The sequence below is a fragment of the Leucopleurus acutus genome (genome assembly GCF_964270905.1).
Source record: "Leucopleurus acutus genome assembly, chromosome: 16".
NCBI classification, from domain to species: domain Eukaryota; kingdom Metazoa; phylum Chordata; class Mammalia; order Artiodactyla; family Delphinidae; genus Leucopleurus; species Leucopleurus acutus.
The window spans coordinates 39,947,349-39,973,144 of NC_139158.1; the positions used below are offsets into that span (position 1 = coordinate 39,947,349).

General features: G+C 43.6%; 1 protein-coding gene across 2 annotated transcripts in view; it reads left to right on the forward strand.

Annotated features, from left to right (window-relative positions):
* KAT14 (lysine acetyltransferase 14) overlaps positions 1-25,796 on the forward strand; it is a 40,784-nt gene that overhangs the window by 7,774 nt on the left and 7,214 nt on the right. Inside the window, exons 4-6 of one of the 2 annotated variants that reach the window (XM_082857718.1) lie at positions 14,642-14,823; positions 16,408-16,827; positions 16,942-17,507. In XM_082857718.1, coding sequence (XP_082713844.1) covers positions 14,642-14,823; positions 16,408-16,827; positions 16,942-17,507 — 1,168 coding nt within the window. The remainder of the gene's footprint in view (positions 1-14,641; positions 14,824-16,407; positions 16,828-16,941; positions 17,508-25,796) is intronic. The other variant, XM_082857719.1, reaches the window with a different exon arrangement.

Sequence of the window (25,796 nt, forward strand, 5' to 3'; positions counted from 1 at the left end):
CTGCACTCATTTAAGTTGCTCTTGGTTGATTATTAGTATTTGTGTTTATTAACTCTGGGAGGTAGAAATCATTGTATACTGTTTGGTATTCACAGTGCTTGGCCAAGTCTGGGCACATTAACACGCATATGGTTTATTCCTTTGATACTCTTTTCATCATGATGCTTTGAATTTGCTGCTGAGTGCTTTTCTGTGACCCCTCCTTGGTTCATCAGACTTAGGGGTGCCGGGGCACAGACATACACACCAGATGTTTTAACTAAGGGTCCATGTGCATCTAGCAAGATTTTTATTGCTGTTAGAGGTTAGCAAGTTTGCAGTTGCATTGGCAGATTGTTTGAGATTCTTTCTTTAAAAAAAAAAAAAAGTATTTATTTATTTGGCTGTGCTGGATCTTAGTTGCGGCATGCGGGCTCTTAGTTGTGGTATGTGGGATCTAGTTCTCTGACCAGGGATTGAACCCGGGCCCCCTGCATTGGGAGCATGGAGTTTTAACCACTGGACCACTAGGGAAGTAGTGTTTGAAATTCTGATTGTTAGTTGCCTTCTGAAGTCCTGTGTGAGATTCATAAATCTTGCATAATTGGGTCGGTGTGGACACGATAAAGGTCAGAGCAGGGAGTTTGTGCTTGTCCTCACTCGGAACTCCTTGCAGCCCGTTTTCTCGGGTGCTGAAAAGTCACAGCTCTGCCAAAGTTGCTGAGGAATCATGGAGGGGTGACCTTCTGCAGGCTGCTGTGAGGGAAAAATAGAATTGAAAAATAGAACTAAGAAAAGAATTGACAGCATAACTGGTTCTTTTTCTTGAAAGGAAATGTTGTCTTAGTTTAATGATTTAGCTCTATTTATGGAACTTAATACACCCCATTTATAAGGGACAAGGAAGGGAAAAAAACTGATAAAATTAGATCTTGGAACGTTTTCATGATCTTTCAGTGCTGTTCTGCCTGGTGGATTGTCTTCTGGAAGAAGTTGGATTTAAATTGCCTGTTTTAAGGAAGTTGGCGTATTTTAGCAGCAGGTGTTCAGTTTCATTTGTTCATTTCTAGAGCGTGTTCTGAGAGGCATCAGCTGAGGCTCTTTTTCTTTTCAATACTTCTACTGAAAGACATTAATTACTCTCCAGCTTCTTGTAATTTAACCATTAAACTAGTGGGTTTTGGCCATATTAGTGTATCACTTGAATTATCGTTTACTTATTTAAATCAAGTCACTGAAAAAAAAGAAACTTCACACCACCATGGTAAGTGGAAAACCTATATCACTTATATAAATAGAATGAAACTGTAAAAATAAGTGCACTAAAAATAAAGCAATGCTATTGACTTGTAGCTAGATCCCATGACCTGTAAAGGCAATCTGAAACACTCTTTCTTTTTTTTATCATATGATACCATCTATATATTGTTTTCATCCAGGTGTATTGATATGTAATTGACATACAGCACTTGTATGAGTTTAAGGTGTACAGCATAATGATTTGACTTACATACATCATGAAATGATGACCACAAAGTTTAATGAACATCCATCATCTCATATAGATATAAAATTAAATAAATAGAAAAAAATTTTTTTCCTGTGATAAGACCTCTTAGGATTTACTCTCGACAGCTTTCCTGTATAACATTCAGCAGTGTTAATTATATTTATCACGTTGTACAGTACATCCCTAGTACTTATTTATCTTATAATGGGACGTTTATCCCCCCACCTCTGGAAAATCTGATGTCTTTTTCTATGAGTTTGTTTTTGAAGTATAATTGATCTACAACCTACATTTGTTTCTGTTACACAACACAGTGATTCAGTATTTCCATATGTTTCAAAATGATCACCATGGTACGTCTAGTTACCATACGTTACCATACAAAGATACTACATAATTATTGACTGTTTTTCCTACATTATACATTTTATACCTGTGACTTATTTATTTTGCAACTGGAAGTTTGTACTTCTTAATTTCCCTCACCTATTTCTACCCTCTCCCCACTCTCCTCCCCTCTTGCAAGCACCTGTTTGTTCTCTGTATCTGTGACTGTTGCTGTTCTGTTACGTTTCTTCATTTGTTTCTTTTTTCGGCTTCCACATAACTGAAATCATACAGTATTTGTCTTTCTCTGACTTATTTCACATAATACCCTTAGCATAATACCCTCTAGGTCCATACATGTTGTCACAGGTGGCAAGATTTCATTCTTTTTTATAGCTGAATAATATCCAATTGTGTATGTGTGTGTATCACATCTTTTTTTTTCACATCTTTATTGGAGTATTATTGCTTTACAATGTTATGTAAGTTTCAGCTCTATAACAAAGTGAATCAGCTATATGTATACATATATCCCCATATCCCCTCCCTCTTGCGTCTCCCTCCCACCCCTCTAGGTGGTCACAAAGCACTGAGCTGATCTCCCTGTGCTATGCAGCTGCTTCCTGCTAGCTATCTATTTTACATTTGAGAGTGTATATATGTCAGTGCTACTCTCTCACTTCATCCCAGCTTCCCGTTCCCACTCCCCGTGTCCTCAAGTCCATTCTCTACGTCTGCGTCTTTATTCCTGTCCTGCCTCTAGGTTCATCAGAACCTTTTTTTTTTTTTGGATTCCATATATATGTGTTAGCATACCGTATTTGTTTTTCTCTTTCTGACTTACTTCACTCTGTATGACAGACTCTAGGTCCGTCTACCTCACTACAAATAACTCAGTTTCATTTCTTCTTATGGCTGAGTAACCATTGTATATATGTGCCACATCTTCTTTATCCATTTATCTGTCAGTGGACATTTAGGTTGCTTCCATATCCTGGCTACTGTAAATAGTGCTGCAGTGAACATTGTGGTACATGACTCTTTTTGAATTATGGTTTTCTCAGGGTATATGCCCAGTAGTAGGATTGCTGGGTCAAATAGTAGTTCTACTTTTAGTTTTTTAAGGAACTTCCATACTGTTCTCTGTAGTGGTTGTATCAATTTACATTCCCACCAACAGTGCAAGAGGGTTCCATTTCCTCCACACCCTCTCCAGCATTTATTGTTTGTAGATTTTTTGGTGATGGCCATTCTGACTGGTGTGAGGTGATACCTCATTGTAGTTTTGATTTGCATTTCTCTAATGATTTGTGATGTTGAGCATCCTTTCATGTGTTTGTTGGCAATCTATATCTTCTTTGGAGAAATGTCTGTTTAGATCTTCTGCCTATTTTTGGATTGGGTTGTTTGTTTTTTTGATATTGACTTGCATGAGCTGCTTGTATATTTTGGAGGTTAATCCTTTGTCAGTTGCTTCGTTTGCAAATATTTTCTCCCATTCTGAGGGTTGTCTTTTGGTCTTGTTTATGGTTTCCTTTGCTGTGCAAAAGCTTTTAAGTTTCGTTAGGTCCCATTTGTTTGTTTTTATTTCTATTTCTCTAGGAGGTGGGTCAAAAAGGATCTTGCTGTGATTTATGTCAAAGAGTGTTCTTCCTATGTTTTCCTCTAAGAGTTTTTTTTTTAATTAATTTATTTATTTATTTTTGGCTGTGTTGGGTCTTTGTTACTGCATGTGGGCTTTCTCTGGTTGCAGTGAGAGGGGGCTACGCTTCATTGCAGGGCACGGGCTTCTCATTTCAGTGGCTTCTCGTTGAGCATGGGCTCTAGGGTGTGTGGGTTTCAGTAGTTGTGGCTCGCGGGCTGTAGAGCGCAGGCTCAGTAGTTGTGGCACACGGGCTTAGTTGCTCCATGGCATGTGGGATCTTGCCTGATCAGGGCTCGAACCCGTGTCTCCTGCATTGGCAGGCAGATTCTTAACAACTGTGCCACCAGGGAAGTCCCCTTCTAAGAGTTTTTTACTGTCTGGCCATACATTTCGGTCTTTAATTCATTTTGAGTTTATTTTTGTGTATGGTGTTAGGAAGTGTTCTAATTTCATTCTTTTACATGTAGCTGTCCAGTTTTCCCAGCACCATTTACTGAAGAGGCTGTCTTTTCGCCATTGTATGTTTTTGCCTCCTTTATCAAAGATAAGATGACCATAGGTGCGTGGGTGTATCTTTGGGCTTTCTGTCTTGTTCCATTGATCTATATTTCTGTTTTTGTGCCAGTACCATGCTGTCTTGATTACTGTAGCTTTGTAGTATAGTCTGAAGTCAGGGAGGCTGATTCCTCCAGCTCTGTTTTTCTTTCTCAAGATTGCTTTGGCCATTTGGGGTCTTTTGTATTTCCATACAAATTGTAAAATTTTTTTGTTCTAGTTCTGTGAAAAATACCATTGGTAGTTTGATAGGGATTGCATTGAATCTGTAGATTGCTTTGGGCCGTATAGTCATTTTCACAGCGTTGATTCTTCCAATCCAAGAACATGGTATATCTCTCCATCTGTTTGTATTGTCTTTGATTTCTTTTATCAGTGTCTTATAGTTTTCTGCATATAGGCCTTTCTCCTTAGGTAGGTTTATCTCTAGGTATTTTATTCTTTTTGTTGCAATGGTAAGTGGGAGTGTTTCCTTAATTTCTCTCTCAAATTTTTCAATGTTATTGTATAGGAATGTGAGAGATTTCTGTGCATTAATTTTGTATCCTGCTACTTTACCAAATTCATTGATTAGCTCTACTAGTTTTCTGGTAGCATCTTTAGGATTCTCTATGTATAGTATCATGTTATCTACAAACAGTGACAGTTTTACTTCTTTTCCAATTTTTATTCCTTTTATTTCTTTTTCTTCTCTGATTGCCGTGGCTAAAATTTCCAAAACTATGTTGAATAATAGTGGTGAGAATGGACATCCTTGTCTTGTTCCTGATCTCAGAGGAAATGGTTTCAGTTTTACACCATTGAGAACGATGTTGGCTGTGGGTCTGTCATATATGGCCTTTATTATGTTGAGATAGGTTCCCTCTGTGCCCACTGTCTGGAGAGTTTTTATCATAAACGGATGTTGAATTTTGTCGAAAGCTTTTTCTGCATCTATTGAGATGATCATATGGTTTTTCTCCTTCAGTATGTTAATGTGGTGTATCACATTGTTTGATTTGTGTATATTGAAGAATCCTTGCATTCCTGGGATAAACCCCACTTGATCATGCTATATGATCCTTTTAATGTGCTGTTGGATTCTGTTTGCTAGTATTTTGTTGAGGAGCTTTGCATCTATGTTCATCAGTGATATTGGCCCGTAGTTTTCTTTTTTTGTGATATCTTTGTATGGTTTTGGTATCAGGGTGATGGTGGCCTAGTAGAGTGAGTTTGGGAGTGTTACTCCCTCTGCTATATTTTGGAAGAGTTTGAGAAGGGTAGGTGTTAGCTCTTCTCTAAATGTTTGATAGAATTAGCCTGTGAAGCCGTCTGGTCCTGGACTTTTGTTTGTTGGAAGATTTTTAATCCCAATTTCAGTGCTTGTGATTGGTCTGTTCATATTTTCTATTTCTTCCTGGTTCAGTCTTGGAAGGTTGTACTTTTCTAAGAATTTGTCCATTTCTTCCAGGTTGTCCATGTTATTGGCATATAGTTGCTTGTGGTAGTCTCTCATGATCCTTTGTATTTCTGCAGTGTCAGTTGTTACTTCTCCTTTTTCATTCTAATTCTGTTGATTTGCGTCTTCTCCCTTTTTTTCTTGATGAGTCTAGCTAATGGTTTATCAATATTTTGTTTATTTTCTCAAATAACCAACTTTTAGTTTTATTGATCTTTGCTATTGTTTCCTTCATTTCTTTTTCATCTATTTCTGATCTGATCTTTATGATTTCTTTCCTTCTGCTAACTTTGGGGTTTTTTTGTTCTTTCTCTTATTGCTTTAGGAGTAAGTTTAGGTTGTTTATTTGAGAGTTTTCCTGTTTCTTCAGGTAGGATTGTATTGCTATAAACTTCCCTCTTAGAACTGCTTTTGCTGCATCCCATAGGTTTTGGGTCATCGTATTTTCATTGTCATTTGTTTCTAGGTATTTTTAAACTTCCTCTTTGATTTCTTCAGTGATTCTTGGTTATTTAGTAGTGTATTGTTTAGCCTCCATGTGTTTGTATTTTTTACAGTTCTTTTTCCTGTAATTGATATCTAGTCTCATAATGTTGTGGTTGGAAAAGATACTTGATACAATTTCAGTTTTCTTAAATTTACTGAGGCTTGATTCGTGACCCAAGATATGATCTATCCTGGAGAATGTTTCATGTGCACTTGAGAAGAAAGTGTATTCTGTTTTTGGGTGGAATGTCCTATAAATAACAATTAAAACTATCTGGTCTGATGTGTCATTTAAAGCTTGTGTTTCCTTATTTATTTTCATTTTGGATGATCTGTCCATTCGTGAAAGTGGGGTGTTAAAGGCCCCTACTATTATTGTGTTACTGTCGATTTCCCTTTTTATGGCTGTTAGCATTTGCCTTATGTATTGAGGTGCTCCTATGCTGGGTGCATAAATATTTACAATTGTTATATCTTCTTCTTGGATTGATCCCTTGATCATTATGTAGTGTCCTTCTTTGTCTCTTTATTTTAAAGTCTGTTTTTTCTGATGTGAGTATTGCTACTCCAGCTTTCTTTTTTTTTTTTTGCAGTAGGCAGGCCTCTCACTGCTGTGGCCTCTCCCATTGCAGAGCACAGGCTCCGGACACGCAGGCTCAGCGGCCATGGCTCATGGGCCCAACCGCTCTGCGGCATGTAGGATCTTCCCGGACCGGGGCACGAACACATGTCCCCTGCATCGGCAGGCGGACTCTCAACCCCTGCGCCACTAGGGAAGCCCACTCCAGCTTCCTTTTGATTTCCATTTGCATGGAATATCTTTTTCTGTCCCCTCATTTTCAGTCTGTACGTGTCCCTAGGTCTGAAGTGGGTCTCTTGTAGGCAGCATCTATACGGGTCTTGTTTTTGTATCCATTCAGCCAATCTGTCTTTTGGTTGGAGCATTTAATCCATTTACATTTAAGGTAATTATCGATATGTATGTTCCCATTACCATTTTTTTAATTGTTTTGGGTTTGTTTTTGTAGGTCTTTTCCTTCTCTTGTGTTTCCTGCCTAGAGAAGTTCCTTTAGCTTTTGTTGTAAAACTGGTTTGGTGGTGCTGAATTCTCTTAACTTATGCTTGTCTTCAAAGTTTTAATTTGGGGCTTCCCTGGTGGCGCAGCGGTTGGGAATCCACCTGCCAGTGCAGGGGACACGGGTTCGCGCCCCGGTCCGGGAAGACCCCACATGCCACGGAGCAGCTGGGCCCGTGAGCCATGGCCGCTGAGCCTGCGTGTCCGGAGCCTGTGCTCCGCAACGGGAGAGGCCGCAACAGTGAGAGGCCCGCGTACCGCAAAAAAAAAAAAAAAGTTTTAATTTGTGTGTCAAATCTGAATGAGATCCTTGCTGGGTACAGTAATCTTGGTTGTAGGTTTTTCCTTTTCATCACTTTAAATACGTCCTGCCACTCCCTTCTGGCTTGCAGAGTTTCTGCCGAAAGATCAGCTGTTAACCTTATGGGGATTCCTTTGTATGTTATTTGTTGTTTTTCCCTTGCTGCTTTTAATATTTTTTCTTTTCATTTAATTTTTGATAGTTTGATTAATATGTCTTTTGGCGTGTTTCTCCTTGGACTTATCCTGTATGGGACTCTGCGCTTCTTGGATTTGAGTGACTATTTCCTTTGCCACGTAAGGGAAGTTTTCGACTATAATCTCTTCAGATGTTTTCTCAGACTCTTTCTTTTTCTCTTCTTCTTCTGGGACCTCTATAATTCGAATGTTGGTGCATTTAATGTTTTCCTAGAGGGCTCTGAGACTGTTCTCAATTCTTTTCATTCTTTTTTCTTTATTCTGCTCTGTGGCAGTTATTTCCATTATTCTCCATTCTTCTGCTTCAGTTTTTCTGCTATTGATTCCTTCTAGAGAATTTTTAATTTCATTTATTGTGTTGTTCATTATTGTTTGTTTGCTCTTTAGTTCTTCTAGATCCTTGTTAAAGGTTTCTTGAATTTTCTCCATTCGATTTCCGAGATTTTGGATCATCTTTACTATCATTACTCTGAATTCTTTTTCAGGTAGACTGCCTATTTCCTCTTCATTTGTTAGGTCTGGTGGGTTTTTACCTTGCTCCCTCATCTGCTGCATATTTCTCTGTTCTCTCATTTTGTTTAACTTACTGTGTTTGGGGTCTCCTTTTTGCAGGCTGCAGGTTCGTAGTTCGTCTTATTTCTGGCGTCTGCCCCCAGTGGGTGAGGTTGGTTCAATGGCTTGGGTATGCTTCCTGGTGGGTGGGACTGGTGCCTGTGTTCTGGTGGGTGGGGCTGGATCTTGTTGCTCTTTGGGCAGGGCCTCATCCGGTGGTGTTTTGGGGTGTCTATGAACTTAGTATGACTTTAGGCAGCCTCTCTGCTAATGGGTGGGGTTGTGTTCCTGTCTTGCTAGTTGTTTAGTATGGGGCATCCAGCACTGGAGCTGAGTCTTAGTGTTGAGACAGATCTCTGGGAGAGCTCTCTCCAATTAATATTACATGGGGCCAGGAGGCCTCTGGTGGTCCAGTGTCCTGGACTCGGCTCTCCCACCTCGCAGGCTCAGGCCCGACACCCGGCCGGAGCACCAAGACCCTGCCAGCTTCACAGCACAGAAGAAAAGGAAGAAAGAAGAAAATTAAAAACAGAGCCCCCAAACAAATGGTAAAAGCAAAACTAAACAGACAAGGGACTTCCCTGGTGGTGCAGTGGTTAAGAATCTGCCTGCCGGTACAGGGGACGTGGGTTCGATGCCTGGTCTGGGAAGATCCCACGTGCCACAGAGCAACTAAGCCTGTGCGCCACAAGTACTGAGCCTGCGCTCTAGAACCCACAAGCCACAACTACTGAGCTCACGCCCAACAGCTACTGAAGCCCATGCCCTTAGAGCCCGTGCTCTGCAATAAGAGAAGCCACCATGTACTGCAATGAAGAGTAGCCCCTGCTCACCACAACTAGAGAAAGCCCACACACAGCAACAAAGACCCAACACAGCCAAAAAATAAAAAATAACAGACAAAATCACACAAAGAAACATACACACACACACACACACACACACACACATACTCACAAAGAGAGAACAAAGAAAAAGGAAGATAGCAACCAAACCAATAAACCCACCAATGAAAACAAGCACTAAAATCTAAACTAAGAGAAACAGAACACCAAAAACTAATCAAATGCAGAAAGCAAACCCCAAGACTGCAGTAGCTCCCAAAGTCCACCGCCTCAGTTTTGGGAACATTTGTTGTCTCTTCATGCATGTATTCCACAGATGCAGGGTTTATCAAGCCGATTGAGGGGATTTACTCCACTGCTCCTGAGGTTGCATGGAGAAATTTCCCTTTCTCTTCTTTGTTCGCACAGCTCCTGGGGTTCAGCTTTGGTTTTGGTCCCACCTCTGCGTGTAGGCTGCCCTCAGGCCTCTGTTCCCTGCCCAGACAGGAGGGTGTTAAAGTAGCAGCTGATTAGGGCTCTCTTGCTCACTCAAGCCAGGGAGAGGGAGGGAGGGGTACGGTAGTCATAATTGGAACATGGGACGTGCCTGTGGCAGCAGAGACCAGCATGATGTTGCAACAGCCTGAGGCATGCCATGTGCTCTCCCAGGGAAGTTGGCCCTGGATCACAGGACCCTGGCAGTGGCGTGCTGCACAGACTTCCTGGAGGGGTGTGGGTAGTGACCTGCACTCGCATACAGGATTCTTGGTGGCAGTGGCAGCAGCGGTAGTGGTCCATGCCTGTCTCTGGGGTGCGAGATGATAGCTGTGGCTTGCACCCATCTCTGGAGCTCGCTTGGGTGGTGCTCTGCTATCTGTGGGCACACAGAGCAAGAAGCCCTTCTCCTTGTGCACTCTGAAATTATGATCTCTTGCCTCTCCGGCAGGTCCAGACTTTTTCCTGGTCTCCCTCCTGGCTAGCTGTGGCGCACTGGCCCCCTTCAGGTTGTCTTCACGCAGCCAACCCTAGTCCTCTCCCTGAGGTCTGACCTCCAAAGCCCAAGCCTCAACTCCCAGCTCCCACCCGCCCCGATGGGTGAGCAGACAGGCGTCTCAGGCTGGTGAGTGCTGGTTGGCACCGATCCTCTGTGTGGGAATCTCTGCTTTTCCCTCTGCACCCCTGTTGCTGTGCTCTCCTCTGTGGCTCCGAAGCTTCCCCCCTCCACCACCCGCAGTCTCCGCCTGCGAAGGGGCTTCCTAGTATGTGGAAACTTTTCCTCCTTCACATCTCCCTCCCAGAGGCGAAGGTCCTGTCCCTATTCTTTTGTCTCTTGTTTTTTCTTTTGCCCTACCCAGGTATGTGGGGATTTTCTTGGCTTTTGGGAAGTCTGAGGTCTTATGCCAGCATTCAGTTGGTGTTCTGTAGGAGTTGTTCCACATGTAATTGTTTTTTTGACGTATTTGTGGGGAGGAAGGTGATCTCCACGTCTTACTCCTCCACCACCTTGAAGGTCTCCCCCTCATATCTTCTTTATCCTTTTATCTATTGATGGGCACTTGGGTCGCTTCCGTGTCTTGGCTATTGTAAATAATGCTGCAGTGAACATAGGGGTGCATATATCTGTTCAAATTAGTGTTTTGTTTTCTTCGGGTAAGTACCCAGGAGTGGAATTGCTAGATCATATGGTAGTTCTGTTTTTAATTTTCTGAGGACCCTCCATACTGTTTTGCATTGGCTGCACCAATTTACATTCCCACCAGTAGTGCAGAAGGGTTCCCTTTTCTCTACATCCTCACCAATATTTGTTATTTGTTGTCTTTTTAATCATAGCCATTCTCACAGGTGTGAGGTGATAGCTCATTGTGATTTTGATTTGCATGTCCCTGATGATTAGTGATGCTGAGCATCTTTTCATGTACCTGTTAGCCATCTGTATGTCTTATTTGGAAAAATGTCTTTTCAGATCTTCTGCCCATGTTTTAATCGGATTGTTCATTTTTTTGATGTTAAACTATGAGTTTTTTGTGAGGCCTCTTTCTTGATCAAAAAGGGAGACTGTGTTAGTGAGAATTTAAAGCAACTAATTTTCTCCTTGATCTAACCAGAGGAGTGAAAGAGAATTAAAAATTACGCTGTGACTCCTTGGCACTCAGTTTCCTGCCTCAGTGCTGTCCTTCCCTTTGGGAACTCTGCTTTAAGCATCAGTGATTGGAAAAGCCCCGAAACCACTCACCTGAGGTGGTCTCCAGTGCTCAGATGTGTCCATGTATGAAAACACAGACTCACTGCCTCCGCAATTAAACATTTCTCATAGCTGCTAAAGATTTACAGTCTGTTATCCATGGAGCATACTTTAAAATTCTTAATGTTAACCATTTCTCATTTGGCATAGGATCTGACAGAATAGTGTACTGTATAGTGAAGTTTTAAATTTGAATACATTTTCTTTCAGATCTTATATGTCCTTAATATTTTATTAAGGTTTAAATGTATAAAGGTTTATTAAGGGCTAACCTAAATAACTTTGTGTACCTATTGTAGAAGCAAGTTAAAAAGTACACAAAAGCTTAATTACTACAGTTTAATTGCTATTTTATATGTGGTCATTTAATCTGGTTTTACACTACTGGCCTTGAATTTTTCCCAAAGTTATAATTTTGATTAGTGAAGAATAGTTTGGATATTTTTTCTATTACCATATTTCATTGATTTTAAGATAAACAGTTTTTCACACTTTGACATCTCTGACAGCTGGATACATCTTAGAAGTGATGGTGTGTCATAGCTTACTTGATAGCTAGTTTTCCTTCTTGTGCACAAAACGGTGTGTCTTAAAGTCAGTGGACCTTATGTTTGATGAAATATGATAAAACACATTCATAGTATTTAAAATTAAAAATATTATACAGGCATGTCTCAGAGATGTTGCAAGTTCAGTTCCAGACTGCTGTTGTAAAGTAAATATCACAATAAAGTGAGTCACGTGAATTTTTGATTTCCCACTGCATATAAAAGTTATGTTCACATTATGCTGTAGTCTGTTAAGTATGCATAGCATTATTTTTAAAAAAGCAGTGTACACACCTTAATTATAAAATAACTTAGGCTTCCCTGGTGGCTCAGTGGTTAAGAATTCGCTTGCCAATGCAGGGGACACGGGTTTGAGCCCTGGTCTGGGAAGATCCCACATGCCGCGGAGCAACTAAGGCTGTGCACCACAACTACTGAGCCTGTGCTCTAGAACTCGCAAGCCGCAACTACTGAAGCCTGCATGCCTAGAGCCTGTGCTCTGCAACAAGAGAAGCCACCGCAATGAGAAGCCCGTGCACTGCAACAAAGAATAGACCCCACTCGCTGCAACTAGAGAAAGCCCACACACAGCAACAAAGACCCAACTCAGCCAAAAATAAAAAATAAATGAAAAAAAATACTTTATTGCTAAAAGATGCTAACCATAGTCTGGACTTCAGCAAGTTGTAGGAGTAACATCAGAAGTCACCGATCACAGATCACCATAACAAATACAATAATAATGAAACACTTTGAAATACTACAAGATCTAAAATATGACACACAGACATGAAGTGAGCAGATGTTTTTGGAAAAATGGCACCGATAGACTTGCTTGATTCAGGGTTACCACAAACCTTCAGTTTTTAAAAAACACAGTATCTGTGAAGTGCAGTAACATGAGCTATGCCTGTATGATGAGGGTTCTGGGAAGATGGCAGAGTGGGAAGCACCAGAAATCTGTCTGCCCACCTAGGTAGCAGTTGCATTGGCAGAATCCAGTGTAACTTTATTGGAACTCTGGAGTCAGCTGAAGGCTTGCAACTTCCAGAGGAAGCCTTGGACCATAAATTACAATCAGCGTTGGCCAGTTTTAACTGTGGCAGACAGCCATGCACATATTCCTGGAGCAGCTTGCATACAGTATGGGATCCGGGGTGGACACAAAGGACGCTGTCCTCCAAATATCATATCTGTGCTGATCACTGACTGCTGCTTCTGATCACAGAGGTGCTGATAAAGGTGTGGGCGGCCTTTGTTGTTGCACCTCCTCCATTGTTGCAAGCCCCTCCCCGTCTGGCTGAGGTGACTTTAAAGGGACTTATAGGGCTGGCACCTACCTCCCCACTTTCACTTTCCTCTTTGTCCCCTTTTTGGAGCCACATGTTGAAGACTAAGACATTCAAAAGCACCCACATATACAGGGGAATTAGCCACCCTGCATGTCCGGGGGAGGCACAGGCTTAGACATGGACTGAGAGGACCTTGAGTTTCTGCTCCGGCTGATCTTTGGCACAGAGACAGCCTGCAGCTGTCAAAAACCAGTAAACCCCAGGGAAGGAGGAGAGTCTGGTGTCCAGAGTTAACACATTATTAGATTCAAATGTCCACTGTCCAACAAAACACAAGGAATACAAAGAACAAGGAAAGTATGGCCCATTCAAAGGAAAAAAATAAACTAACAGAAATTGCCCCTGAAAAAGACCTAATGGTGGACTTACTGGACAAAGACTTTAAAGAGCTGTCTTAGAGATGCCCAGAGAACTAAAGGAAGAGGTGGAGAACATCAGGGAAGTGATGTATGGACAAAACAGAAATATCAATAAAGAGATAAGAAGTCCTGGAGCTGAAAAGTACAATAACTGAAATGGAAAGTTCACCAGAGGGATTCAAAGCCAAATAGGACAATGGGAAGAAAAGTGAACAGATCCCAAGGGGCCTGTGGGACAGTGTTGGGCAGTGTAAGAAAGCAAGTGGGATGGGTTCGTTCTGGTCAGACCGCTGGGCAACAGGAGGGAGGCCTGGAAAGGTCAGAACGAGGTGAGACCTCGTTCTGCTCTGACCCACAATGCTGGGGGTCATTCTCCTGTCTCAGATATGTGGTCATGCCTTTATAAAGTTTTTTTGTTTTTTGTGGGGTTCTTTTGGTTTGTATTTTTCTAGTACATCTCTGTTCCTAAGGATACTTTTTTCTCTTGCCTCCCTAGCAGTATTTTTCATCTGTTAGATTGACTTTCTTATGAAGAACTGTTCTTTAGGATTTCCGGTCATTGATTTATGTTTTCAAGGTGGAAATAGAACAGTTTCCTTAAAAATCACTTTTAACAGGAACCTGAATAGCTGACATTTTACATATCATTTAAAATTTTTGTTGTATACACTGTTGTGTAGTTATTTTGAAACGCTTGCTGTATTTTGGGGGGGGTTTGGTCAGAGTTGGTAATTCCCCCAAGGTTCAACTCTGTGTTTGTGGGACATACCATATAGTTTTATTCCTACTCTACTATGCGAAGGCAAGTAGCAGACTGAGGGATGCATCCTCCTCCATGGGTAAAATGAACTGTTTACCAGGGCTAATGACTCTCCTGCTTTCTTTCCTGAGAGTTGTGTTTAACTCATACATAAAAGCAGCTCAAGTTAAATAAAATTAGCCTGTAGAACTCCATAATCATGGATAAGAAGTGTTTTATGAGCTTTGTTTGAATTAACTTCATTTAATCGCCACAGCAGTCTTGCACATTCTATTATCCTAATTTTAAAGATGAAGAAACTGAGGCAGAAGGTGGTGGAGCTGGGATTTGAAGCCACGCAGGACCCCGAGCCTCTCCCTTATCCATTGTGCTCTGTTCCTTCAAAGAGGGGAAGTTCCATAGCCTATCACAGACTTGGAGGCAGAGACTGCACTGTCTATGTAAGGATAGAGTTGAAAAGCCAATAATTTTTAAATTCTTGGACTCTCCAGGAAAAAGACCTCCACCTGGTGGAGCACGGTGGCGGGCTGCCTTAGCGTGGGGAGCCCCATGTACTTCCGCTCGGGAGCTCAGGAATTTGGAGAACCGGGATGGTGGAAGCTCGTCCACAACAGGCCCCCTACCCTGAAACCCGAGGGCGAGAAGCTGTCCATCTCCACTCTGAAAGTGAAAGGTACTGTCGTGAGCTGAGAGGTGCCAGTGTAGACAATCCGCTTTGACCAGGCACGGAGCCCTTGCCTCCCCGGAGCTGCTCTGCCCCACAGTTTTATTCTAACACAGTTTTTTATGCCGTAAATAAATATTATACAAAAAATGTTTTATAACTGCCTAATCAAGTTACCAGTTTAATAAATTTCCTTTAGTATCTGAAAGGTTCTCTATTTTCAATCTGTTTATTTATGGTTTTAATCTTTTTAGTATGGAAAATTTTAAATATACAAATGTGAAGTAATATAGTGAAGTAATATAGCGAATCCCCTGGTACCTTTGTCTTTACTTCAGCAGTTAACACTGGCAATCTTGGTTTTTTTGTTTGTTTGTTTTAAATATTTATTTATTTATTAGGCTGTGTTGGGTCTTAGTTGCGGGTCTTAGTTCCTCCTCAGCATGTGGGATCTTAGTTCCCCAACCAGGGATCAAACCCTCGTCCCCTGCATTGGAAGGCGGATTCTTAACCACTGGACCACCTGGGACGTCCCAATCTCATTTTATCTTGGCCCCTGGGTCCTTTCTCTCAACCCTCCACACATCCCCACCCTCAGATTATTTAGAAGCAACTTCCAGGCATCAGCACTTCCTTCTTAAATATTTCATGATTTATCTCTTATCCATAAGGACTCTCTTTTGTAGCCTAACCATAATGCCATTTTCACACTTGTAAAAAATTAACAGTAGCTCCTTATATCACACATTGATCTGATTTTTTTATCTGAAAAATTTTTAATGACCTTTTAAAGTTTTCAAAATATAATTGGAAACAAATCTCATAGTATTGAAGGTGTAAAGTCTGAAAGTTCCCCACATGCCCACCCTGCCTGCAGATTCACTCCAGCGGAGCCACTGCTGTCTCTTGTGAAGCTTTCAGAAGTCCTCTCTGCATATTGAAGCATTTTTTTTACTTAAAAAACCCCCATAAACTGATTCATACTATATTACTTGTTCTCCATTTTTTTCCCCACTTACCAGTATACATTGGGTATCTTCCCATAACAGTACATGTAGATCTACCCTATTTTCTTTTATTTCATTGCATTCCATTGAATGGCTATGTGATAATTTATTAAACCTTTATCCTGTTGATGGACATTTTGGTTATTTCTGTCCTTTTTTGGTATTTAAACAATACTGTAATTACACACATTTGCCAGTTTTTTGTGATAAATTCCTGGAAATAGGTTGCTGTATCAAAGGGCATATTTATTCAGAATTTTAATCATATTGCCAAATTACCCTCCAAAAAGTTGTAATCAAATTTATGCCCTATCAAAAAGGCATGAACTATCCATTTTCCCCCTACACTCTCTGAGCATTATCAAACTTTTAACGTTTACCAATTCCAGTAGGAGAAAGATGGTGCAGAAGTGTTTATGTTTGCATTATAATTCCTTTTTCCTGGTTAAGAGAAATCTAAATCTTAGTTTAGGGCATTCATTGAACATTTACCTCTTTCAAACATGGAAGTAGAGTCACAGTAAGGTAGAAGAAGAAGCTAACATTGAATAGCTATTAAAAAATTTAGATATTTATTCTTTTCCAGCAGCCTCGAAACCAACTTTAGATCCCATCATTACTGTCGAGGGACTTAGAAAGCGGGTGAGTCGGAATCCTGTGGAATCTGCCATGGAATTGAAAGAGAAAAGGTCTCGCACTCAGGAAGCGAAGGACATCCGGAGAGCCCAGAAAGAGGCGGCTGGCTTTCTTGACCGCAGCACCTCCTCGACGCCTGTGAAGTTCATCAGCCGAGGACGTAGGCCGGATGTGATTCTGGAAAAAGGAGAAGTGATCGACTTCTCGTCCCTGAGCTCCTCCGACCGCACCCCGCTGACAAGCCCATCTCCTTCCCCGTCTCTGGATTTCTCTGCCCCTGGGACCCCTGCCTCTCACTCAGCCACGCCCAGCCTGCTCTCAGAAGCCGATCTGATTCCAGACGTGATGCCGCCACAAGCCTTGTTTCATGGTAAGACGGCCCGTCCTCGGGTCTCTTGGGTTGTGTGTGGCTCTGATGGCAGTGTGTGCGCTGTCCCTGTGGGCGGTGGGTCTGCATTCCCCTCCTGCTTTCTGCTCTGCGCAGATGACGATGAGATGGAAGGCGATGGTGTCATCGACCCTGGGATGGAGTACCTCCCACCCCCTCCCGGCTCGGCTGCCTCGGGGCCAGGGGTTGGAGGCAGGAAGAAGGTCAGAGCCCCTGAGCAGATCAAGCAGGAGGTGGAGAGTGAGGAGGAGAAGCCCGACAGGATGGACATCGACAGCGAGGACACAGACTCCAACACGTCCTTGCAAACAAGGGCTCGAGAGAAAAGGAAGCCCGTGCTGGAGAAGGACCGGAAGCCCAAAGGGCCCAGGTTCACCCCTGTGAGCATCTACGAGGAGAAGCTGCTCCTCAAGCGGCTGGAAGCCTGTCCTGGGGCCGTGGCCATGACCCCGGAGGCCCGGCGGCTGAAGCGGAAGCTGATTGTCCGGCAGGCGAAGAGGGACCGGGGGCTGCCGCTCTTTGACCTGGATCAGGTTGTGAATGCCGCGCTTCTGTTAGTGGACGGGATTTATGGGGCCAAAGAAGGAGTTTCCAGGCTTCCAGCTGGACAAGCCATGTACAGGACGACCTGTCAGGACTTCAGAATCCTTGACCGGTACCAGGTAAGTGTTGGCCTCGCTCTCCAGCTCCTGGGGCCACAGCTCCAAGGAGCACGTGGGCATGTGGAAGAAAACAGCAAGGGAGAGAGGTACAAAAATGGCTGGGCTGTATTTTTTTTTATTTGTCCAATATGAACATCCTTTCATACATCTGAGTTTGGATTTTTGTTTTCCTTTTGGGGATTCCAGAAGGAACCTAGATGTTTTCTTTGTATCTCTTAGTCCCTGAGGGTGGCTGTACATGGTTTGGGTCGTGGCTTTGATGGACAGGTTTGTTGAGGACATACAGCATACTGGACACTGAGCTGAGCAGGAGTGAAGTCATGTGGACATCTGTGTAGTTAGGTGACACCCTGCAGAAAGAGCAGCTGGGGTCAGTGTGGGTCAGCGTGGCTGGAGGATGCTTGTGTGTGAGCGCTCCCGGGAACAGTTGATTCCACCCAGAAGTGCTGGAATCCGTCTTCCCACGGCAGGAGCAAGGCGGCTTCTCTCCTGTATCTTTGGTGGAGTTTGCTACTAACCATACTTTAACTGGTTTTGCTAATCTGATGGCTGTAAAATGAAGCCTTGTTTTTTATTTACATTTCTTTGATGACAGGTGAAGTTAAACATTTTTCCTGTTTCCTAGTTGTTTGTGAATTGCCTGTTTGGACTCTTTGCACATTTTCCTATCTGCTGCTTTGGATACTAGTGGGGTCCGGTCTTTGTTGCCAGTGTTCTGATATTACCTAGTGATGATTCCACATGTGGGGCTTTTCTTCCCTGGGGCTGGGCGTTTGCTCTGTGGGCCTTGCCATTTGAAACGCTCCTTTTTTTTTTTTTTTAAATAATATTTATTTATTTATTTGGCTGCATTGGGTCTTAGTTGTGGCACGTGGGATCTTCTTTGCGACATGCAGGATCTTTAGTTATGATATGCTTGATCTAGTTCCCTGACCAGGGATTGAACCCAGGCCCCCTGCATAGAGAGTGCAGATTCTTAGCCACTGGACCACCAGGGAAGTCCCTGAAACGCTCCTTCTTGAGTTCTGGAATTTCCTAGCTTCTGTTTTCTCTGGTTTGTCTCTTTAGAGCACCCCTCTTGTTTGGATATTGGACACTCTAGACCAGAGATTTGCAAGCCTTTTCCGTACAGGGTCAGATAGTAAGTAGCTGTGGCTTTGCAGGCCAGCCCTGCTGTGCAGTGTGAGAGCAGCGTACATGATACATGATGAATGGGCGTCGCTGTATGCCAATAACATGTATTTACAAAAGCAGGCTGGATTTGGCCTGTGGGGTCTGTAGTTTGCCAAAGACCCTTGCTGTAGCTGGATCCCCTTAATTTTCTTTATTTCCCTATTTCCCAGCTTTCCTTTCCTGGGAAGTAGTAACCTGCCTGCCTACATCCTAGAAGCCTCATAGGGAGGACCAGGAGCTGACCACGTCATTGTTAAACTTCACCTGAATTTCCCTGTTTTCAGGACAGAGCTTCCACCCTTGGCTGCCTCAGAATCTCTTTGGAGCCGCCAGAGTCTAGCCTGCCTTAGGTTTTGGCTCTGCTGGTCTTAGTCACTTGCCAGTTACTCATATGCTTTCATTGCTGTCATCTGCTCACCTCTTCTTTGTGCTCATAGGTTTGTCTTTTTAATCCCTATACTTAATTTTTAAAAGTATGAAATGCATTGTAATTTTTAAAAGTGTGAAATGCGTCGTACCCATAGAAGAATGCATAGAACAGATGGATATAATTTAGAGGTTAATAAGATAAATAACTATGAATCTAGCTCCTGGGTTAAGACACAGGGCATTAAAAACACTTTAAAGATCCTTCTGGGCACTGCTTGCTCCCCCCAGAGGGAGCTACTTTCTGACTTTCAGTGTTAATCATTCCTCTGCCTTTTTAACGTCTTTATACCTAAACAATGTACTTTTAGTTGTTTTTTTGTTTGTTTATTTGTTTTGCAAACTAAGTAGGAAGCACAGATGGAGCTGTGCAAGGAAATTGCTGCTATTAGATGAAGGCTTCCAGGAGAAGATAAGCTTTACGGGCTTTTTGGGTCACTGATGTAGATTGAATTGTGTCCCCAAAAGTGTATATTGAAGTCCTGACCCCTGATGCCAGTGAATGTGACCTCATGTGGAGATAGGGCCTTTGTAGGTATAAGTAGTTAAGCTGAGGTCACACTGGAGTAGGTTGGGCCCTTAACCCAGTGTGACTTCTGTCCTTACAAGAGGAGAGACACACAGGAGACATGCCATGTGATGACTGAGGCAGCTTTTACAGCTTTTAGAGTGATGTGTCTGCAGAGCTAAGGGGCAGCAAGCCTTGCCAGCCACGCCAGAAGCCAAGAGAAGGACATGGAATAGATTGCCACCCAGAGCTTCTGAGAGACCACGGCCCTGCTGGCACCTTGATGGCTGGCTTCTGGCCTCCAGAACCATGAGAGAAGGAATACATACATTTCTGTTGTTTAAGGCCCCCTCTTTGTGCAGTGTTGATACGGCAGCCTCAGGAAACTCGTCCAGTCGTGTTCTGGCTTCAGCTGCCGTGACGTGACCCCTTCCTGGGGAAGTCGGTGGCTAAGGTCGTTAAGGAGTCCTGGGAGTCTGAGCATCAGCGGGCTGCAGTGTGTACCAGGGAATGTGCGGAAATCTGGTCGGGGTTGCTGGGGGGTGGGTCCCGGGGGGGTGGGTCCCTGTCCTGCATCAGGGCTGCCGTGCTTCCCTCCAGCTTGTCAGAGGTCAGGGCGGTTATCTGTGGGGTAAGTGTCCTCCACTGACCCAGGGAGCCCATGGAGGGAGCAGGGGAGCCTCACATGCGTTGTGAACCAAGCTAAGCACGGACAAGCCTCCTCAGGTTTACAAGACGGTCCCGTGGGGCAGAGGCTTAGTGACGGTAGCCTCAGGATATCTGCCCCTTGAGTCACACTTGTTGCTCTGTACTGGCCGCCATCGTGGTCCTGGCATCTCCCCTCGCCGGAGCCCCATCTTCCCCTCTGCTGGATTGAACCCCCTGTTTCCTGCTCCCCATCTTTACCTTTTCATAGGTTTACTCCCTTCTTTAGTGAAGCACATCCTAGTGGCTTCCAGAGGAAAGCTGCCCGGGAAGTAAACGTTGAGACCTTGTGTGTCTGAAAGGCCTTGAATTTAGAACCAGAATCCCCAGCTAGTGCTGGGTAAAGCTGAGTGCCAGCTTAACAGCAGTACTGGAAGGAAGCCGGCAGTGGAGCAGTGCTTTCAGAGTCTTCGGGAAAGCTAGGTTGAACTGGGAATTCTAGGCCAGTCGGTCCTCTGCCAAGGACCCCCAGTATTACTTCCTTTAGGCCCTTAGACCAGTCAGAGTCCCTGTAGAAGACTCCTCAGTCTCGGGACCCTCGTGGCCACCGGGAGAGGGGGGTCTCAGCCTTCAGCTGGTGCAGGCCTCACCCTTCAGTGCCACGTGAGCTGCCCGTCCAGAGCCTGGTTAGGCCTTGTGTCGATCTGGGCCCCAGACTCCTGTGGGAGGGCAGCCACCCTGCGGGTGGGAGCGGGGTTGGAGGTTTGGGGCCTTCCTGCTCCACCCACAGCTTTTACCTGCTCCTTAGTTTTTCCCAGTTCCAGAGGAACCTGGTGCTGCCACCTACGTAATTTAGGAGGATTCTGCAGTACAGGTTGGGCCGGTTCTCACTTCACTGAAAGCCAGCTTGGGATTTTGGCTTTAAATCTGCTACTTTGTGTCCATCTGCTTCCCAGTTACTTTGGTTTCTTCTCCTGATCTTTTTGTTCTTGCCTGCTCTTCTTTTTTTTTTTTTTTTTAAGTCTGTTTCTTGTAGTTGGGTTTTGGGAGGAAATAAAATTGGTTGTTTGTGTTTAATCCCCCATCTTAACCTGGAATTTTAGTATCACTTTAATGCAGTTACATAGGGGAGCAGCCGTAAATGCATTTGTTCAATCCATTCTCTTTCTTGTCTTCTGATCAATATATTCATAGCTATAACTGTCTCTATGATATTTTAGCCATGACTCATAACCTTTGAAATGATGTGATTTTTTTATCCAGTCAGTACTTTGTGTTTCGTAATTTTTCTCAGCATTTCCTCTTTAACCCAAGAGTTATTTAGTGGTAAATAGCTCATAGTTTTCTTAGATACATGAGAATTTTTACAGTATCTTTTAGTAATTGATTTAATTTCTAGTCAAATTATATTTAATTTCTAGTCAAATTATCTAGTCAAATTAAATTTCTAGTCAAATTATATTATGTCTAGTCAAAGAAAATAGTCTATTTGATGTTGAATCTTTTCTATAAAGAAAATTGTATGTTCTGTTTTTATTCTTTTTATAGGTCCTAACTTAAGACATGTATTGATTTTTCTCTATTAATTTTTTAATATTATCATGTGCTCTTCACCCTGCAAACAAAAAAATGCCTTTGCGTGCTCTCCTTTGTCTTTTTTCTTTTGTGTTGCTTGTTTAGGTACCAGTAAATCTCACTAAAGTATTCACTCAGTCTCACTTCCCATTGCTTCTTCTGGGTTAACTTCTTGCTAGAGTACTTCCTCTGATAGTTCTTTAAAATACGGTCTTTTTGAGGTTAATTTTTTTTTTTTTTTTTTTTTTTTGCTGTACGTGGGCCTCTCACTGTTGTGGCCTCTTCCGTTGTGGAGCACAGGCTCCGGACACGCAGGCTCAGCAGCCATGGCTCACGGGCCTAGCCGCTCTGCGGCATGTGGGATCTTCCTGGACCGGGGCACGAACCCGTGTCCCCTGCATCGGCAGGCGGACTCTCAACCACTGCGCCACCAGGGAAGCCCTGAGGTTAATTTTTAAACCAGTATGCCTCAGAAGATCTTCACTTCATTCTTGCATTTAAATGCTAACATAGTTGGATATAAAATTGTCATTTTTTCTTTTAACGTTTTAGCATTATTACTCCATCATCGTCTTGCTGTAGTGTCGTTCCTGGAGCCACAATGTCAGGCTTACTCTTGTTTCTTTGTAGGTGGCCTCCTTTTTTATTGTCCCATGTCGTGGTAGCTTTCCGATTTTTCCCTTTGTTTTTGATCTTGACTTGTGTTCATGCGTTTCCAGTGTTTTTTGCTCTCATTTATCTTGCTTGGCACCTCTTCTTTTTCAGTTACACGTGTCTGACATGCTTCTTGGCGTTTATCCTCCTTATTCTATGAGCTCCTTGGGACTGTGGTTTTGGTTTGGTGTCTCATTAACTTGGGGAAATTCTCAGTTGTTATTGCTTCAGGTGTTTCTTCTGTTCCTTTTTCCTCCTTCTGCTATTCCCATTATGCATATATTACACCTTTTGTAGTTGTACCACAGTTTTTGGATATTCTGTTCCGTTCCGTCTTTCTTCCCTTTGCTTTTCAGTTTTGGCAGCTTTTCTGTTGACATGTCCTCAAGCTCAGGAAGTCTTTCCTCAGCCACGTCCGGTCTCCCAGTAAGCCCATCAAAGCCGTTCTTCATTTCTGCTACAGTGGTTTTAATCTTAACATTTCTTTTTTATTCTTTCTTAGAAATTCCATCTCTGCTTAGATTACCCATCTGTTCTTTCATGACGTCTACTTTGTTCATTAGAGCCCTTAACGTGCTAATCATAGTTATTCCCAGTTCAGTAATTCCAACATCTCTGCCATATCTGAGTCTGGTTCTGATGCTTCTGTCTCTTCAAACTGTGTTTTTGCCTTTTAGCTTGCCTTGTAATTGACAGCCAAGGATGGTGTCCTGGGTACAAGGCACTGTGGGAATAGGCCATTAGTGATGTGGTGGGGAGGTGTTCTACAGTCCTCGGATTGGTCCTCAGTCTCTAAGTGAGCGTGTGCCCCTGGGCTGAGACTCCACAAGGGCTTCTCAGTTTTCCTCCCCCGTTAGGTGGGACAGGGTGGCTAGAGGGGGCAGGGGCTGGCTATTCCCTTCCCTCAGGTAGGTTAGGCTCTGGCAGAATAGTTTCGCCCGAGGGCAGCCTTGTTAAGGAGCACAGATACCCTGACAGTTCAAAATGAGCTACTGCCAATGGCAGCAGGAGGGGATTTTTCTTTGATCTTCACAGTGAGCACCTGGTAGAGCCTCCTAGAGGTAAAACTCACGCAAGTGCGGGGCCTCCCTGGTCTCTATTCTCTCAGACTTGTCCCCGCTGAGCCTCCAGCAGTTCATCGATTGCAGGTAAGGTTTTCCCCTCCCGGCACTGCTTCCCGAGGCTTCTTACTCCAGTAGGTTGTGAACCTCTGTATCCACTTGTCTGTCTCCAGTCTGTGAGGCAACGGTTTGCCCTGTGACCTTACTTCTCTGATGGGTCGGAGAAGAGTTGATTTTCAGCTTGTGCAGCCTTTTCCTTGTTATGGTGGAGTGAGGACTTCCGAGCTCCTTACATGCAGGACTGGAACCCGAAGGGGAACTCATGCTTCTTTATTTTGGGAAATTCCTCATCACGCTCTTTAAATACATTCCTCCTTTATTTTTTTCCTCCCCTTCTGGACTCCTAATATGAATGTTGACGCCATTACTTCTTTATCTCTTCATTTGGTTTTTTGAAGAGACCTATCCTTAACATTGTTTGTTGAGTGCTTACAGGCAGACCTCAGAGATGTTTCGGGTTCAGTTCCAGACCACTTCATTAAAGCAAATATTGCAACAGAGAGAGTCACGTGAATATTTTGGTTTCCCAATGCATGTAAAAGTTATGTTTAGTCTAACAAGTGTGTAATAGTATTATCTCTAAAAATCCAATATATATCCCTTAATTAAAAGATCCTGTATTCCTGGGTCTCCCCTGGAGGTGCAGTGGTCAAGAATCTGCCTGCCAATGCAGGGGACACGGGTTCAAGCCGTGGTGCAGGGCTAAGCCTGTGCGCCACAACTGAAGCCCGTGTGCCTAGAGCCCGTGCTCTGCAAGAAGAGAAGCCACCGCAGTGAGAAGCCTGCGCACCGCAACAAAGAGTAACCCCTGCTTGCCACAAATAGAGAAAAGCCTTCATGCCGCAACGAAGACCCAATGCAGCCAAAAATAAAAATAAATGAAAGAAATAAATTTATTCTTTTTTAAAAAAGATACTTTATTCCTAAAAAATACTAACCATCATGTGAGCCTTCAGTGAATTGTAATCTTTTTGCTGGTGGAGAGTCTTGCCTTGATGTTGATGGCTGTGGACTGATCATAGTGACTGTGGCAGTCAACAGTGAAGTCTGCCTTATTGATTGACCCTTCCTTTCATGAACAATTTCTCTGTAGCATGAAGTGCTGTTGGATAGCATTTTATCCACAGTTAGAACTTCTTTCAAAATTGGAGTCAGTCGTCTTAAACCCTGCAGCTGCTGCTTTGTCAACTAAGTTGCAATATTCTAAGTCCTTTGTTGTCATTTCAACAGTTTTCACAGCACCTTCACCAGGAGCAGATTCTAGAGTAGTGTTCCAGGCAGAAGCTGAGGATGTTTAAACTGGTGTGGAAGCAAGGGAGAGGAAAGAGGTGGGGACTGTGTGCATCCAGGTCTTTTCATAGACCTCACCTTCCCATTTAACCTGATGCTGTTTCATGGGCTCAGGGGCTGCTGTAATCTCTGCTGCATTACAAACCAGCCCCAAACTTAGTGGCTTAAAACAGTAACTATTGGGCTTCCCTGGTGGCGCAGTGGTTGGGAGTCCGCCCGCCGATGCAGGGGACACGGGTTCGTGCCCCGGTCCGGGAAGATCCCACATGCCGCGAAGCGGCTGGGCCCGTGAGCCATGGCCGCTGAGCCTGCGCGTCCGGAGCCTGTGCTCCGCAACGGGAGAGGCCACAACAGTGAGAGGCCCGTGTACCACACACACACAAAAAACAGTAACTATTTAATTCTTCTTCTGAGTCTGTGGGTTGACTGGCTCAGCTGGGTGTTCTTCTCCTTCATGTGCTGAAGGAAGGGGCACCCTGTGGCTCCACTCAGCTGGGAGCTGGGTCCTCCAGAGCCTGTCTCCGTGTGGCCGCCAGCCCTTCAGTGGTTGCGCCTGGGCACCGTGGCAGCTGGGCTCGAGGAGGGAGGAAGTGGAAGCCGCCGGCTCCCTTATGGCCTGGGCTCAGAAGTCCCAGAATGTTACTTTATGCCATGTTCTGACTGGTCCAGCCTGTCCCAGGCTCGCCAGATTCCAGGGGAGGGGACATTGGCTCCGCCTTTCCATATGGGGAGACACTTGTACCTTCAGTCACAGGAGGAAGCATTGGGCCATATTGGGAAACTGTATACCACAACTTTGAATTTCACTTTGAAATGCAAAGTCCTGGAAGAATTTCAGAGTTGGCCTTTGAAAGTTTTGGTGTCCGGTTTGGGAAAGTAATCAGAGCAAATTATTAA